General features: G+C 43.1%; 1 protein-coding gene across 2 annotated transcripts in view; it reads left to right on the top strand.

The window, feature by feature from the left end:
* LOC132823469 (uncharacterized) overlaps nt 1–17285 on the top strand; it is a 67405-nt gene that overhangs the window by 34219 nt on the left and 15901 nt on the right. For both annotated transcript variants that reach the window (XM_060837371.1, XM_060837372.1), the window contains exons 5-7: nt 2043–2318; nt 5480–5821; nt 5900–6169. In XM_060837371.1, the coding sequence (XP_060693354.1) occupies nt 2043–2318; nt 5480–5821; nt 5900–6169 (888 nt within the window). The remainder of the gene's footprint in view (nt 1–2042; nt 2319–5479; nt 5822–5899; nt 6170–17285) is intronic.

The following is a 17285-nucleotide window of genomic DNA, read 5'->3' as shown; positions in this document are numbered from 1 at the left end:
GGAGAGCAAACGAATGGACTCGCTCACTAACAGGTTTTTGGAAGGTCTGAAAATCAACAAAAGTCTGTTCTGACAGTTCAGTGAGAAACTGTCACATGAAACCAATCCAAAAGATGTCACTGTGCAGGTTCCTTTAAGTACCCAAAAGGGCCTGGGGCTGAATCTTATTTTTGTTTGGCTCAGTGGCAGATTTATCGATTTGTGCGGAGGTGTTTTCACTTTCAGGTTGAATGTGATTTTTTGCTGTATCTTACTCAACTCATCAAAGTAAGTACCTCACCCGCACCACGAGGCACCCCTCCCCCCGATTCTAATCCTCACCTATCACCTGCCCTTTCTGAAAGATATCACCACTCACCAGATATCTGCCAAATGCCTGCATACATTGCCACTATGCCACATTTGAAATGCCACTGTGCACCCAGACAGGTTTTGGCATTCCAAATCTGCCCTGCCCATTGATGGAAAGTCATTCCAAAGCTGCTAGTGAAGGGGGAAATGATGCCACGGTTCTCTGATGGGGATGTGGAGTTCCAGGAGATGGGAATGTCCAGAGGAGGCTTGTCCTTTTCCTGGGGAACCTACTGAGGAGGTCATGGTATCAGAGTCTGGCAGCATAGTTGCGGTTGCTACCCAGAACTGTGGTGTATCCACAGTCAAGAATGGCCAGCAGCCCCCCAAGAAGGTCAATTACCCCTCTCTGCTCAGCCAAGGTAAGTGCCACCATCTTCACTCTGCTCCTCATACTTAAACTCTGCTCCTGACCTCACCTCCAACCATGGCCTATACTCTGTCACTCTCACTATTGCATACAACCTCCCCCACCCCATTACACATTCAGTGGCATCCCCTTCACAAGTGTCATTCACTCTCTCTTATCCTTACACTTTTGCACTCACTGGTCAAGGGTGGATGTCTGACTGTCCAGGGGGAGACAGGCTGATTGGGTCAGTACTTTATTAACGTGATCCACCCTGAGATATTCGGTGATCCCTGGCCTTTCAGGGAATGAGAGTCTCTCCAAGCCCAGTTTAACAGTGATGCACTGATTCTGTAGTGGGAGGGACATCAAGTGTGCAACCAGCCTCTCACAAGATTTGCAAACTCCTCACATATGTAATAAGCTGACATCTACATAACTGTGTGAGAAAACCTGATCTACCCCAAGCTGAAATAATATTCACCTCTGTGCATGGCTGCATACGTGTTCTCCAGATGAGAATATTACATTGAGTATGTTCTTACTTTAGTTGTTGTTACATTGAAGTGAATTGGACCTTCTCTCTCAGATCAATGATCTAACACTGCCTCATCCAGGTCAGACTTCACACACCAGAGCCAGTGATCAGAGCCCTGTCCCAGAGTTTCACACAGCTCACAGGGTTGAGGTAGAGGGTGTTTGGAAGTTGGGAGCTATTGGATGCGCTGTTTACAAAGAACATTTTGAAGATCTGATCGTTACTGGCCATTTGTCAAGTGGAACTGCATGTGAGAGAGAGCAGTATTAGAACAAGCATTTGCCATTCATCCTGGAGGCAAATACTTGGAACCAAACTCAGGAACATCTTGGGAGGCCACTGATTGAAGTTGCCACTGGGGCTGTGATGACCATGATGTGGATCATTGTGCAGGTACCCAGCACCTGTGTATACTTGTGTGTTTAGCACAGAATAGAATAGGAGCCTTCTCAATGTCTGATGATGTGGTGCTACCTTTCAATCACAACCTCATCTTTCACTGTCAATGATGGTCTCGATATCCCCAACTGCCATCCAAAAGAAACATACCCTGACCCAATATCCTCCAACGAGTTCATGGCTAAAGTATATTACCTCTGCTCTCTCACTCACTGTTGGATAAACAACTCAGGTTGTTTATCTTATTAACCTGATAAGACGGTCTGTGTTTAATTTGTTTTATTCTTGTTTGCATGTTAAGGATCAAGTGCTCAGGAAGGGCACATTAACAAATCAGTTAGATGCTCGTCATTGGATTGTATCTGGCACTGATTACACTAATCATTCCTGATGTGTTTTCCATAGTTGAATCAAATGCCAAGTACCCTTACCCCAGGGTGGGCAGCGATGTTACCCTCAGCTGTACCATCTCCAAACTCTCAGATACAGTCTGTCTCCAATGGAAACGGAGAGATTCATCTCAGCAGAGAGATGGGAAAACCGATCAGATACGAGTGAATAACACAGTCTATCTGATGGTCAGACATGTTACTGTGGAAGATAAGAAGCTGTATGTGTGTGAAGTGCAGGAAAATGGATTCATGGTTCTCGAAGTGAATCAAGACTTTTCTGTTTATGAATGTAAGTGTTGTTTCCTCATTGTGAATATTAAAGGATCACTGTTATAAAACCGTTACATGTAATGTGAACACGTGAAGCTGTACCTTCAACTGAGAACTCCAAGAACCCAAACTTGCAGCGAACACCTAACTACATGTCTCACTGATTCATCATATTGTATTTCTGTCTTTCTTCAAAACACATTTTCTGTTTATACTTTATATTATAGACTTAATTAGTGAAACTCAAATGTTTTGGTTTCTGAACTAGTGCACTTTTTTTCACAATTTCAGTGTGGATAAGGTGATAGGGAATAGGAAACATAAACAAGTACCTTGTTCCCATCACTATTTGTCTGCAACTGGTCAAATGCCGGCATATTCAGTCATCTCTATTTCTTCTCCATTTCACCCAAATACAGGTCAAGGTGAAGTTGCACAATCCTACTCACTCATTAGAAAGGGATGACTGGCAACTGTTTAACCTGAGGGTCACCATGCTTAAAATGTGGGGTTGAGTTGAGAAGGTGGAGACTTTGTGGCAACCTCAGCCAATGCAGGAACTGCACCTTCTCTGTTTGCATCCCTGTGCAATGTATATCAGCTGGTCAGCCAGCTGAGCTAACCAGCCTCCATTATAAATGCTTACTGTCTACTCCAAAATACTACATTGAGCATTTATCCTCTTTTTCATCCAAAACCCCACCCACAGCTTCTGCCACATCCCTCTGTCCACCTTCCCTACTCCAAGTACACATCATTGGTCTCATGGTCATCATTGCATTTGTAATTCCTGATTTTATTTGAATTCAAATTTCACCATTTGCCATGATGGAAATTGAATCTGTTTCATTATTTAAGTGTCAATACTGATAGTCTATTGATATTACCACTCAGCTATCACCTGCCCACATCTTTCCCTCTTAACCCTCGTCTCTTATCGCTCCTTCTCCTTCAGCTATCCAGCCAGAATGCACTCTTTGTGACAATTGTTTTATAAGAAGGGAGCAGTTACTTGATATATTTGCCTCCATTACTGCATTGAGTCCTCTGTATCTGTGACAGCATGAGCTTGCAATCAGGACACACTGTATTTTGAAGGCATGAGTCCATCTGATCTTGTGGGAGTATGATGGATTAAAGGCTGTTGTTGCACTGGCAATGTAACAACTGCGGATAGCTGCACATGGCTGTACAGGTATTGGCCTCCTGACTGTTGGGGACCCCTTCCATTGGCAGAAAAATGCACATTGTAATTCTGTCCCTCCAAAACAAAATACCCTCCTACTTTGGATGTAGCTCTTTTCAACTTGATAGAGAATTGTGAAGTTCATTAGAAGATCACATGGAGAGATTGAGGTAGTTCTTTGGGCTAATTGAGTACCTCCTGCTTCCAACCGCCCGATTTCCTCAATTCACTTCCTTCCTCACTATGTTGCTGTAATCCTTCATTCTTCACCCCTTTATTCTGGAACCCATCTTTGTCACAGCTGATGTCCACAAACTGGCCAGACCCCTCTCTGTCAATGTGTCAAAAACCCCATGCTGAGCCTGAATCTTCCCCTGATCAAGGCAAACTGCTCCCTGATCTCAAAAGCCCACATGGTTCCAAACTACAACTTGCAAATCCCAGCCTACAACACTCTCCCAGTAACTATTTCCTCCATGTTATCCTACACCACCTGACATGAGTTGGTTTCAGACTAGACATTGCCCTGGACATAACCTTCCCAAACCTAGACTGTCGGCAAACCATGAACCAATGGACGGGCTGGAGGACAGTCCCTTGTCAAAGTCAAAGTACGTAGAGGCTTCAAATTGCCCAAGAGGGAGTACCTTAAAAGATTTTTCAACAATCAGAGAAAGGTTCCCCACCCCCACCTCCTGTACATGGAATGGAGAGAAATGGTAAACTGCTGCTTCTACAATCACACCTGAGTTGTTTTTTCCCCTTCTTTACTGATCAGTTTAGTAGTGAGTCTATCAGCAGCCAATGTAAGTGAGAAACAGTCTGTGATTTGAGGCATGGTGAGCAGTGAGGACATTCAGTACAGGCAGTGAGGAAAATGCCAAAGGAGCGTTTTCTGTGAGGCCAAGAGCTGACAGCTGAGATCCTGGGGTTGCAGGCTGAGGGGGTGAGAGATGGAATGTGTGGAGGGTTGAGTTTTCCAAGATCTAACTTGAGGCAGAATAGGGGTTTAGCCTTTCGTTGAGGCTGGAAGGGGATTTTGTCTGCTAGATCTAGGATGTGGGAAACTGTCAGAGGATGGGAAAAGTTTAACACAACAATCAGAGGAGAGGATTGGGTGTGTAGGCTGGGGAGAGCAGGTTTGTGGTAGCAGGCAGAGGAGAGTAGGGTTTAGAGTGTCCAGCAGCGGGAGGGCATGGTTAGAAGCATCAAGCAATTGAGGGGAAGGTTGGTGTGTATCCAATGGAGGGTAATGTTATAGGACGGGCTCCAGGCTGCAATGTGTGGTTGTGCTTTGAATCAAATGCGAATAAACACCTCGATACCTACAGATGAGATGGTCAACCCACCACCCGTGGAGCGAGAACTTCATCACTGGAGTTTATCTCAATGCCGAAAATCTGGTCATTTTACCTACTGCTCAATTAAGTGCACCCTGTCTCATATTCCTCTCACCATTTCTGAGACTAGAATATCCCATTGCCCTTTTCAATAACCTCAAATTGCAGTTAAATTGAAGCGATCACTTGCAGCAGGATTACATGTTGTTGCTCAGTGTCAGAATATTGGGAATTGGATGTCTCAGAACAAAGAACAAAGAACCATACAGCACAGGGACAGGCCCTTTAATGTACCAAGACTACACTGACAACTATCTTTTTAAGTTAAAAACCTTTTGCCTCCACTCAGTCTGAATCCTTCTGTTCTTTTCCTATTAACTTATCCATCAGGATGCTTCTTAAATCTTTATATCATCAAAAGGAAACATATTAAAATGAAAAAAAAGTTCATGATTTTCGACAAAGTCTACCTTTCTACATATTGATCTCAACTAAAGTTTAAATAGTTCATTGTTTTGAAAAACTGATAATGCAATGTTTTAAAGATCAACATGAAAATAATTTAATGCAACAATAGTCTTTTGCTATTTTGCCTTTTCCCTGTCCTTGCTCAAGCATAAAGTTCCAGCATGTGATTCTCTGTCTCTCTCATAGATTTACATAAACAGAGCTACACTCTTTATCGCTCAGGCACAGATCGCAGTGAACTCAACCTGATTTGTTATTCTTCTTATTATTATTATTATGATACTGCTGTTTGGAGCTGGAGGTCAGATGCTCAACATGAGGAGGAAATCATAACATTTGCTTCAAGATCTCAATCCCTCAATATAAACAGAATTCACTTTGGGAATCGACTAGTCCCCACAACGACAAAGTTTGATGGCAAGAATTTCAATGTGAGGATTGTCCCAGTCCTGTTTGAAGATGCAGGAGTTTACACATGTTCAATGCAATCAAATACGATGGTGACCATTACATTAATCACAGTTAAAGGTAGGGAACAGAATGTTGATGATGTTTTCAATGATCAAGCAATTGTTTAAACGCTAAACTATTTTCTTGTTTACACAGTCACAGTAGAGCCTTCTGATGTCGAAACTGTGGGAGACTCCGTTACCCTGATCTGCTCTGTCTCTGATGTCACTGAATCAATGAGACTTGTTTGGGTCAATAGCAATGGTAATATTGTTGAAGAAAAGGCATTTACTGTGAGGAATAAAGAAGATAAATCATTGAGACTGATTGTTGGGAAAGGTGACAGAGGCAGTGGGAAGTGGACATGTGTTTTGTTTCATCAAAACATGCCTCAGGTTTCAGTCCCGTACTATATGGAACTCCATGGTAAGTGACTCAGGGCTTGTTCTTAACAAATAGAATCCAAAGGAAATATTGTTCCCATTTATTGCTCTTAATGGCAGTAGTAACCCATCCTTTATATCTTGTGTATAAGCCTCTACAATGGTGCAGTTTGTCAGAAACTTTCCCTGAGATAACACCTCACTGTCTGGAAGACAAATTGGTTAATTAGTCATTTATTACAACAATGTGCATTTGGGAAGTGGATGAACATTTGACAGAGAGTGTTAAATGTTTGTAGTTTCTGTTCCATCAAAATTTGGAGTGAAAGCTGATAATCTACATGAGATGGTAAATTTGATCATGAAGCTAACGTTTGAAACAGCTTACCGTTGTAAACCTTGAGAGCTTAACCTACTCTTCAATTCACTGTGTCACAAAACCATGTGTAACAAAGCAGAGATATTGTAAAACAGACAGAGATGGCTCTGATTTTGGACAAAATAATCCAGGAATTTTTTCAATAGTTATTAAGCATCATAACAAAGGCTGTGGAAAGGATATCTGAAGACTAGGCCAGTGTTTGAGCAGAAGAAGTTGCAGTGACTCAGTCTGACCATAGAATGATCATTATCATTTGTTTTGTTGTCAATGTGTTGAAATTTTCTTAAATATTTCATGAACCATATGGAGTGCGAGAAAGACCAATTTGACCTTTTCTCTGTCCTGCTCACACAAACAGAATGAGACCTCACAGAATAGATACCATCTTTTCTGTAAAAAACTGTTTAACAGATGAAGCTAAAAAAAATGCATTCTTTTCAAGCATCATGTTTTCTCTTTTTCCAAAAAATTTCAAAGTCTTTACCTCTTTTAGACAACTCTCTCCTATTGCCTTGCCTTATTTCAATTCTCAAACTTTATGTGCTGTATTTTCCCAATTCGCCCCCCAACCCTTCATACCCTTTGACCCTTTTGCTTTCCTACCATTACCCTGAGTTTATGATCTGGTAGGTTAGGGTTAGGGTTAGGGTTAGATTTCCTTCTCTGCATCCTTGGCATTATCTGGCGGTTTCCTTGATACATTCACATTGCCTCATTATGAAGAAAAACACAAGAAGTCCCATCCTGCTCTCCCTTTGAATATCCTGCCTAATACATCTCGTGCTCTATATGTTCCACTCACTGGTCCACTGTTGATCATATATAATCTCCAAGTGTCTCAGCTCCCACCACCATGAAACAGATCTCCCTCAACAGTGTCCGTGCACTTGTGGAAATAAGCCTTTCATCGCTGTGCTTATTGTAGATAATTGGATCAACAACATGGTCTTCACGGGAACCCGGCTAAGAGTAGACAATATATTTTATTTCCATTTGGCTAGAGAGTCCTTTCCAAAACCTTTCTGATTTTTATGTTATGGAGACATTTCAAAAATGTCACAACATTCAAGGCTCTGGACCAAGTGTGGACAGTGGAACTAGTGTAGTTTAGAGTTAGTTTCTGTTGGTGCAGACCCAATGGACCAAAGGTCCTCTTCTACACTTTATGATTCCCTGATTCTGAATCATTTATGGCCCCAAATATGGCCATTTAGTCCATTGAGTTGCAGATTCCAACACGATTTTGTGACTTGATCTGTCTCCTTTCTCCTCATATACATTTTCTCAGTTGCATATCCCACTTTGTTCCATCCCCCTCCCCTCTCCCCCGTCATCCTCATTCTCTACTGCACACTAATCAAATTGTTCTCACTGCAATGTATTTACTGCTTTCCTCACTCAACTTTGCACCAAATGATTTCTTATCCTTGGGGAACTTCAACATCTGTCAGAACTCAGCATGTTCTGGGATCATTTCATCCATTTTGCACTTTATCTTCACCCCTCTCATTTAAATTCTCCAGTTCATATTTCCCAACTATGTCTTAATGTCATTTCATAAAACATCCCTATTCCCATGAAATCAATCAGGAAAGGCCATCTCTGATCACCTGCCTCTATCAATCTCTAACTACATCATTTTTGTTTTTGATATTAAAAATATATTTGTCTGAGTGCTGCTTGAGTAGGAAAACTTTGAGCTGGAAGTTTGATGAGTGCAGCAGTTATGGGAAGGGAGGAACTACAATTTAGTTAAGAAAGATATATTAACTGAGAAAAAATATACTTCAGGACATGTGTCACAGCTGCAGCATGTGGGAGCTTCTGGATCCCATTCAATCCATTTGAAACCAGAACTGTCCAGTTTGTAGCTTGTGGAGCGTGGCCTGGTGTCAATGAGCTGGAATGTGCCCGCATTTAATGCCAATCTCTCATTGCCCTTGTTGTGAAATTGGGTGGAGTATTTGTGGATTAGGAGGTCAGAAGTTAGGAATTTGTGTTTGCAAAGTACTAGGGGTTAAGGCTTTGCGTGCTCCTTTTAAAAGATCATGTGCTTTATCTGTGCTTCGAGATTTAAAATGGATGCCTGTGAGCAGCAACTTGAGAGTTTGCAAGTACATAAAGAGCACCTGAATTGAAACATTTGTATCAAAAGGCCGTACAGTGAGCAGGTCAAGCAGCAGTTTTTATCAAGCAACAGGCTTTTGAATTTGTCAGTCAGTATGAACCAGATACTTAGATACTAAAAGCCTGTTAATTTTAAGTCTGATGGTTTTGAGAATATACTGCTTAATTTAAAACAGCAACACAGAAAATATTTATCTCCCACAGCAATCTGTGAAAATTTGAGAGTCCAAGAAACATTTAAAGCACAAATAAAGAACAACTGTATTTATAGCAGAAAATAATTAACTAACAGGTATTTAAACTCCTTCCTCTAACCTATATTTGACCTTCCCCTTTTATAATATTAGTCCGATAAAACCGCCCAATTAAGATTTACCAAACATTCAAGTTTTTAAAAACAGTCAGATGTTGAATCTTCTCTTCCTTGGTTTTCTGTTCATCTTCTGAGAGTTTTCTGTTTCACAGGTCACTGATTGATGAAGGTACCTTTAAGAGAGCTATTCTCCAGGCAGTCTGCAGATGTCATTGGCTTGGCAGATCTCCTCTCAACTATTTAATTTTCCCCGGACTGATACCCCCCACAAAGCATTGTATTGTGTCATTGTCATTTACGATAGTCAATATTCATAATTCAAACTTAATTGGAATTTGGTAATTTGGGGAGCACAATTTAAACTGATTGGCCTAATTTGAATCTGTTTTGTCATTTCCAGGCAACCAGCTACCATAACTTTCAACCAAGTGTTACATTTTTACCTTATTCAGAACACTTGGTGCTGTTAGCTTTTAACTCTCTTAAAGGTACAGTACACCCAGATTTTCACAACAATATTAGCAATCCTATTGCAAGGAATACTGATATGTCATCAAGGAATAAAAAGCATAGGGCAGGGGCAAAGACCACCACTCCAAACCTCCACCCACCGCTCCCACCCAGCCCCCCCACACCCCCTGCCCCCACCCCACCCCCAGAGTTAGCTGCCATTCACCAACGTTCGAGAGAGAGAGAGAGAGAGAGAGAGAACCGTCAGCTGTCAAAGGTTCCTCAGTGACTTTAGCCAAATAACAACGGTATCAAGCACACAACTGGTTAATATTCCTGACAGAAGAATCGACAGAGAAGGCACTGAACTTCCTGGAAGATTTATAACATGGCTGTAATTTTGAGAGACTAAATCTAGTGTTTTTCTATATATAGGTGGGAGTTTTATTTATTAGAACAGCATACCATTAGAATCTTGCTTTGTTCAGAAATAGTTATTCGTTAGAAGGGATTTATTTGATTTGTTCATAGTATAGATAATCTGTTCACTGTTAGAGTTAGATAAATAAAGTTTACTTGTTTATTTTAAAGTGAGTATCAGCAATTTATTTTATTTAACCTCTAGAAGTTACTGTAGAGCAGGTTACACCATTTTTCACACACCTTTTACAGATTATAGGGCAAAGGTGCTCCTCTTTGGGTGTTTCAGTCTCAGTTTTACTTCTGAAAATGTGTTGCTGGTTAAAGCGCAGCAGGTCAGGCAGCATCCAAGGAACAGGAAATTCGACGTTTCAGGCAAAAGCCCTCCATCAGGCTTTTGCCCGAAATGTCGAATTTCCTGTTCCTTGGATGCTGCCTGACCTGCTGCGCTTTAACCAGCAACACATTTTCAGCTCCGATCTCCAGCATCTGCAGACCTCACTTTTTACTCAGTTTTACCTCTGCTTTATAACACCCTTGAGAAGGTGGTGGGGAACTGCCTCATGATCCTCTGCTGTTCATTTGGTGTAGGAAATCCAAGTAATTACCTGCTCATAGTTGCTCCTAGTAAATGTCACCAAATACTGTCTAATGATGTTGAAATTGACCTTTCCCCAATTTAGATGCTTAATTTCTGAATGATCCTTTTCCCTTTCCATAATGAAATAACTGCACAGAGGCTAGTATCCTGTCATCAAGTCATAGTACACTGGCCATGCTCGGAGTCAGTCCTCAACTGAAGAGATTCTAATATCCTGGTTATATTGGTCAGCCAAGGCTTTCCTGACTGAGGTTGGGCCAATCAAGAACCTTATAGAGAATAAGGTTGCGCTTCTCCCCCCAACCCAAGTCCAGAGATGTTGGCCTGGTCTTTGACTTGTAGATTTTCTTGCGATGCTTTCACCCCAGGTCCAGTCCCTCTGCCTCAAACCTAGACACAGGTAGCGTGTATCAGGCCATAGACCATCTTTTGCATCCGGAACATCCCAGGAGTGTCTCTTCCTCTTGTTCCAACTGAAATGGTATTAAGGCTGCATCCATTGCAGTCTCTGAGATTTCATCAGCACTAGACAGAGGGGGATAACCTGCTTTTGGGCTGATTTGAGGGGGCAGATATGTTTTGCTCCTGCCCTGTTTGTGAGCTAACAGCTTTGAGGTGATCCACATCTTCGTTCAAGACTGTATCAACCTACCCAAACTTTGTCAGGCATGGGACCTGAGCTTGTGTCAACCTCGTCTCATGCCCATACAGGGCCATTTCCATCATTCCAGCACCAAACTTCCTTCCCTGAGTTAAATTGTCTCTCTTGGGTAGAGGAGGCATTTGGCTGGCATTAGCATTCCTATTGCTGTTTCATCCTCTTGCTGCTGCCCAGGTCTGGAAATATCACATTTAACTTGTTGCATAATCTCCTCCCCATCAGCAACTCTGCTGGAGCTATCCTTGTTGTTGCATGAGGATAGTCCTATAATTGAACAGGAATCAGGACGGTTTGGTACCAATTGACACTGTAGGCTGCTTCTTCAATACTGGCTTCAATGTTTGGACTGCTGTTTCTGCTGGGCCATTGAATGATGGATGGTGTGGAGCTCTCCTTATGTGCCAAATCCCATCAGACTATAGGAAATATTGGATCTACCTGTTGCTGAATGATGTCGCCTTGCTCCGGAATTCCGAGTATCACGAAAAATGCCACAGCTCCTCAGTCATCCCTGAGTTTGTTGAATGAACATTATGCACATCCAACTGCTTTGAAGGGTATCCACAATGTCAAGGAACATTGAGCCCATGAAAGGACCATCGTCGTCAACATGAAACTGAGTCCAGGGTTTACCTGGCCGTTCTCACGATTGTGAAGGTGCTGCTACTTGCAATTGTTGTTCATGTTTGCATTTTGGCACTGCCCCACCTCAGCAACTAAGTCAGCATCCAAACCTGGCCACCAGACATATTTTCTTGCCAGCAACTTCGTCTTGGAAATCCGTGGATCACCCTAGTGGAGTTTGGACAGTATGTGGCAGCGAACTTTATTTAGGACACTCTCACTCTTGCTCCCCACAGTAATGTGCCATCCTCGACAGTGATCTGGTCTCACTAGGTCCTGAAACATTTCAAACCTGGTTGAGATGGCATTTCTCTTCCCCCATTACCACCAGCTGTTTCAGTTTTGCTAAGACAGGGTCTTTTTATGTCCTCAGTCAGATAGTGTCCACAGTGACTGGAAACATGTCCAGAAAATTTAAAACCAAAATGGACTCTTTCAGAGGAGGCACAACAGGTGGAGTATCTGTCAGTGTGAGGCAGCCTCAAGCCATCCTCTGTAGCTAACTGGCTTCCTGGACAGTGTTCTAACGTGTATTTATACATGCTGAGAATAAGGTCGAAAGTGAAGTCGGAGCGCAAAGTTGGTCGGGAAGGTAAGTGATTGTTGTTTGAGTGGGTGTGTTCTAGACTCCAGGTCCTACAATGTAGGGCCTCCTCTAACCTAAATTAAAAGTCCACAGACTTGCCCCAAAAAGAGAGTCCAAGGAAGTTCCTGTGGATTGAAGAGTGAGGCTTTAGCTCAGGAGTCTTTGACAAGGAGGTTGAGTGAAGTGATTACGCCACAGTTGAAGAGGTTGAAGACATGACTGCCAAGCTGGTTCAGTGCGCTACGTACTTGATGTGGGAGGTCAACGACTCTGGTGTGTCTGGCTCAAATAAGTGTGGAAAGTGTGTTCAGCTACTGACAGGGCATATTGCAGCACTGATGAAAGAACTCGAGGACCTTAGGCTCATCCGAGAGAACGAGATCTTTCTGGACAAGACCTTCAGCGAGGTTATTACACCAGTCATGCCAGAAGAGAGCAGAAGAGAGTAGATGATGAGGAAGACAGAGAAGAGACAGGTGCAAGACACCCCAGGGGAAGTACCTGTCAGGAACAAGTTGAATCTTTTGGAAACAGGAGAGACAGATGACACTGCCAGTCCGAGAGGTGGCCAGGTCTGTCAATCAAAAGTTAGCGCAGAGGCAGAGCGGAAGAGTCAGACATCGCACAGAGCCGTGGTAATAGGGGACTCCATAGTGAGAGGAACTGACTGGGGGTTTTGTGGCAGCAGATGGGAGTTAAGGATGGTGCGTTGCCCTCCTGGTGCCACGGTTAAAGACATCACAGACAGGGTGCAGGAAATCCTCAAGGACGAAGGTGAAGAGCCAGAGATGTGGCACATGTCGACACAAATGATGTTGGGAAGAAGAGGAGGAACATACTACAGCGGGACTTCAGAGAACTAGGAAGAAGGCTGAAAAGCAGGATGTCCAGGGTGGTTATCTCCAGTTTGCTTCCAGTTCCTCGGGCTGGTGAAGCCAGAAACAGGGAGATAATGGACTTGAACGTGTGGCTGGGGAACTGGTGCAGGAAGCAAGGATTTAAAGTCTTGCATCACTGGGGTATGTTTTGTGGTAAGCATAAATTCTACAAGAGGGACGGTTTGCACCTTAATAGGTTAGGGACCAGCGTTCTGGCAGGCAGGCTTGCTACTGCAACACAGCTACGTTTAAACTAAGTTGCCGGGGGAGGGGACAAACTGGATGTTTAAGAAGGAAATTGAAGGGAAAGTTAGAACAAGGGAAGTCAAGAAAGACAACTGCATCAATGAGGCAGAAAATTCAAAGGGATCATGCTGTAAGGTTGAGTGGAATAGGAGTTGATGAGAAGGGTGAGGGTAGTAACAAATCAAAAATACAATACATGAATGCACAAAGCATTAGAAATAAGATGCATGAGCTTGAGGCTCTTTTGGAAATTGGCAGATTTGATATTGTGGGGATAACTGAGACGTGGCTTCAAGTGGACAGGCCCTGGGAAATGAATACTCAAGGCTACACGTGCTATTGTAAGGACAGACTGACGGGCAGAGGGGGTGAGGTGGCCATGTTGGTTAGGATGATATTCAGTCCCTTGCGCAGGGAAACCTAGAATCAGAGGATGCAGAGTCAGTGTGGATAGAGCTGAGAAATACTAAGGGTAAAAAGACCCTCTTGGGAGTTATCGACAGGCCCCTGAACAGTAGTCTGGATGTCGGATGTAAGCTAAACCAGGAGCTGCAATTGGCCTGTCGCAAAGATGTTACTACAGTTGTTATGGGGGATTTCAACATGCAGGTAGACTGGGAGAATCAGGATGGTATTGGACCTCAAGAAGGAGACTTTGTGGAGTACCTCAGAGATGGAATCTTAGAACAGCCGGTGCTGCAGCCGACCAGGGAGAAGGCAAATCTGGAACTGGTATTGTGCAACGAACCAGAATTGGTCAGGGACCTCAAGTGAAGGAGTCATTGGGAAGTAGTGACCATAAGTAAGCTTCAAACTGCAATTTGAGAGGGAGAGGGTACAATTGGAAGTGACAATATTTCTGTTAAATAAAGGGAACTATGGAGCTATGAGGGCGGAGCTGGCCAAAGTTCAATGGTGCAATACCTTAGCAGGGATGACAGTGGAGGAACAATGGCAGATATTTCTGTTTATAATGCAGAAGTTGCAGGATCAGTTCATTCCAAAAAGGAAGAAAGATCCTATAAGGAGGTATGGGTGGCCGTGGCTGATGAGGGATGTTAAGAAACATATAAAGTTGAAAGAGAAAAAGTATAACATAGGAAAGATAAGTGGGAAAAAGCAGGATGAGGAAGCTTTTAACAACAGCGAATTACTAAGAAGGAAATAAGTGGAGAAAAAATGAGGTACGAAGGTAAACTGGCCAATAATATAAAGGAGGATTGTAAAAACTTTTTTAGGTATGTGAAAGACAAAAAAATGGTTAAGACTAAAATTGGGCCCTTGAAGACAGAAACAGGGGAATATATTACGGGGAACAAAGAAATGGCAGAAGAATTGAATTGGTACTTCAGATCTGTGTTCACTGGGGAAGACACAAGCAATCTCCCTGAGATAACAGTGGCTGAAGGACCTAAACTTAAGGGAATTTATATTTGTCAGGAATTGGTGTTGGAGAGACTGTTAGGTCTGACGTTTGATAAGTCCCCGGGGCTTGATGGTCTACATCCCAGAGTACTGAAGAAGATAGCTCGAGGAATTATGGATGCGTTGGTGATTATTTTCCAGAGTTCGATAGATTCGGGATCAGTTCCTGCAGATTGGATGGTGGCTCGTGTTATACCACTTTTTAAGAAAGGTGGGAGAGAGAAAACAAGAAATTATAGACCAGTTAGTCTGACCTCAGTGGTGGGAATGATGCTGGAGTCTATTGTAAAGGATGAAATTACGACACATCTGGATAGTAGTAACAGGATAGGTCAGAGTCAGCATGGATTTATGAAGGGGAAAACATGCTTGACTAATCTTCTGGAATTTTTTGAGGATGTAACTCTGAAGTTGGACAAGGGAGTTCCAGTAGATGTAGTGTACCTGGACTTTCAGAAAGCTTTTGATAAAGTCCCACGTAAGAGGTTAGTGAGCAAAATCAGGCGCATGGTATTGGGGGCAAAGTACTAACTTGGACTGAAAGTTGATTGGCTGATAGGAAACAAAGAATAGTGATAAACTGCTCTATTTCGGAATGGCAGGCAGTGACCAGTGGGTTACTGCAGGGATCAGTACTGGGACCGCAGCTTTTTACAATATGTGTTAATGATATAGAAGATGGTATTAGCAATAACGTTAGCAAATTTGCTGATGATACTAAGCTGGGTGGCAGGGTGAAATGTGATGGGGATGTTAGGAGATTATAGGGTGACCTGGACAAGTTAGGTGAGTGGTCAGATGCATGACAGATGCTGTTTAATGTGGATAAATGTATGGTTATCCACTTTGGTGGCAAGATCAGGAAGGCAGATTAGTACCTAAATGGAATCAATTTACGTAAAGGGGCAGTACAGAGAGATCTGGGTGTTCTTGTACATCAGTCAATGAAGGTAAGCATGCAGGTAGAGCAGGTAGTGAAGAAGGCTAATAGCATGCTGGCCTTCAAAGCAAGAGGGATTGAGTATAGAAGCAAAGAGGTTCTTCTGCAGCTGTACAGGGCCCTGGTGAGACCACACCTGGAGTACTGTGTGCAGTTCTGGTCTCCAAATCTGAGGAAGGACATCCTGGCTATTGAAGGAGTGCAGCGTAGGTTCACGAGGTCAATTCCTGGAATGGCGGGATTACCTTACACTGAAAGAGTGGAGCGACTGGGTTTGTATACTCTTGAGTTTAGAAGAGTGAAAGGGGATCTGATTGAGACATATAAGATGATTGAAGGATTGGACACTCTGGAGGCAGGAAACATGTTTCCGCTGATGGGTGAGTGCTGAAACAGAGGACACAGCTTAGAAATACGGGGTAGACCATTTAGGACAGAGATGAGGAGAAACTTCTTCACACAGAGAGTGGTGGCTGTGTGGAATGCTCTGCCCCAGAAGGCAGTGGAGGCCCAGTCTCTGGATTCGTTAACGAAAGAGTTGGATAGAGCTCTCAAAGATAGTGGAATCAAGGATTATGGAGATAAGGCAGGAACGGGATACTGATTGAGGACGATCAGCCATGATCATAATGAATGGTGGTGCAGGCTCGAAGGGCAGAATGGCCTACTCCTGCACCTATTGTTTATTGTCTGTTATCTATAAAGGCCCAATGCTGAACTCTACCGGAAGCTATTGGCAGCATGTCCTTCAGTAGTTCTAGCACAAGTTTGTGATCTCTTACTATGACAATTTCCTGTCCATAAAGGTACTGGTGAACCCTCTTCACAGCGAAGGCTTTAGCAAAAGTTTCCTCCTCTCTCTGGGCATACTTGTATTCATTATGAGCCAAACTCGAGGAAGCACATGCTATTGGGCATTCCTCACTGTTTGGCCACTGGTGAGCCAACGCTATCCTGATATCCCTCAGGAAGGCATCACACGTCAGCACCACCAGTCGCGTCAGTTCATGGTTTGCCAACACCCGAGGTGATGATAACTGCTTTTTCACTTCCCTTGCTTTTATCGACTCTGTACATCAGGCAGGACACTTGGGGTGCCTGGAACATACATTTTTTCTCATCCAAGGTATACGCCACCTGGGAGAAATGTTTAAGGAATATGTCCACGTTCTCCAAGTGCTCTTTGTTGGTTCTTCCCTGTTATTAATACATCATTCAGATAAATAGCAACCTAGGGCAACCCTTGTAAAATGTTCTCCATGGTGCATTGGAAAAGGGCATGGGCTGATGACACCTCAAATGGCAGGCTTGCATATTGATATAAACCCTTGTGGGTATTAATTTTAGCATACCTCACTCCTGGGACTTCTCATCCAGTGGCAATTTCAGATTGATGTGGCTCAAGTCCAGTTTCGTAAACGATAGCCCCCATCCCCATCAAATTTGCACGTAAGTCCTCTATGTGAGGGACCACATATTTACCCAGCTGCAAAAAGCTGTTTACTA

Source organism: Hemiscyllium ocellatum, chromosome 16 (assembly GCF_020745735.1).
Source record: "Hemiscyllium ocellatum isolate sHemOce1 chromosome 16, sHemOce1.pat.X.cur, whole genome shotgun sequence".
Lineage (NCBI taxonomy): Eukaryota > Metazoa > Chordata > Chondrichthyes > Orectolobiformes > Hemiscylliidae > Hemiscyllium > Hemiscyllium ocellatum.
Note: the sequence above shows the minus strand (reverse complement) of the source record. Positions and strands in the feature narration are given on the sequence as shown.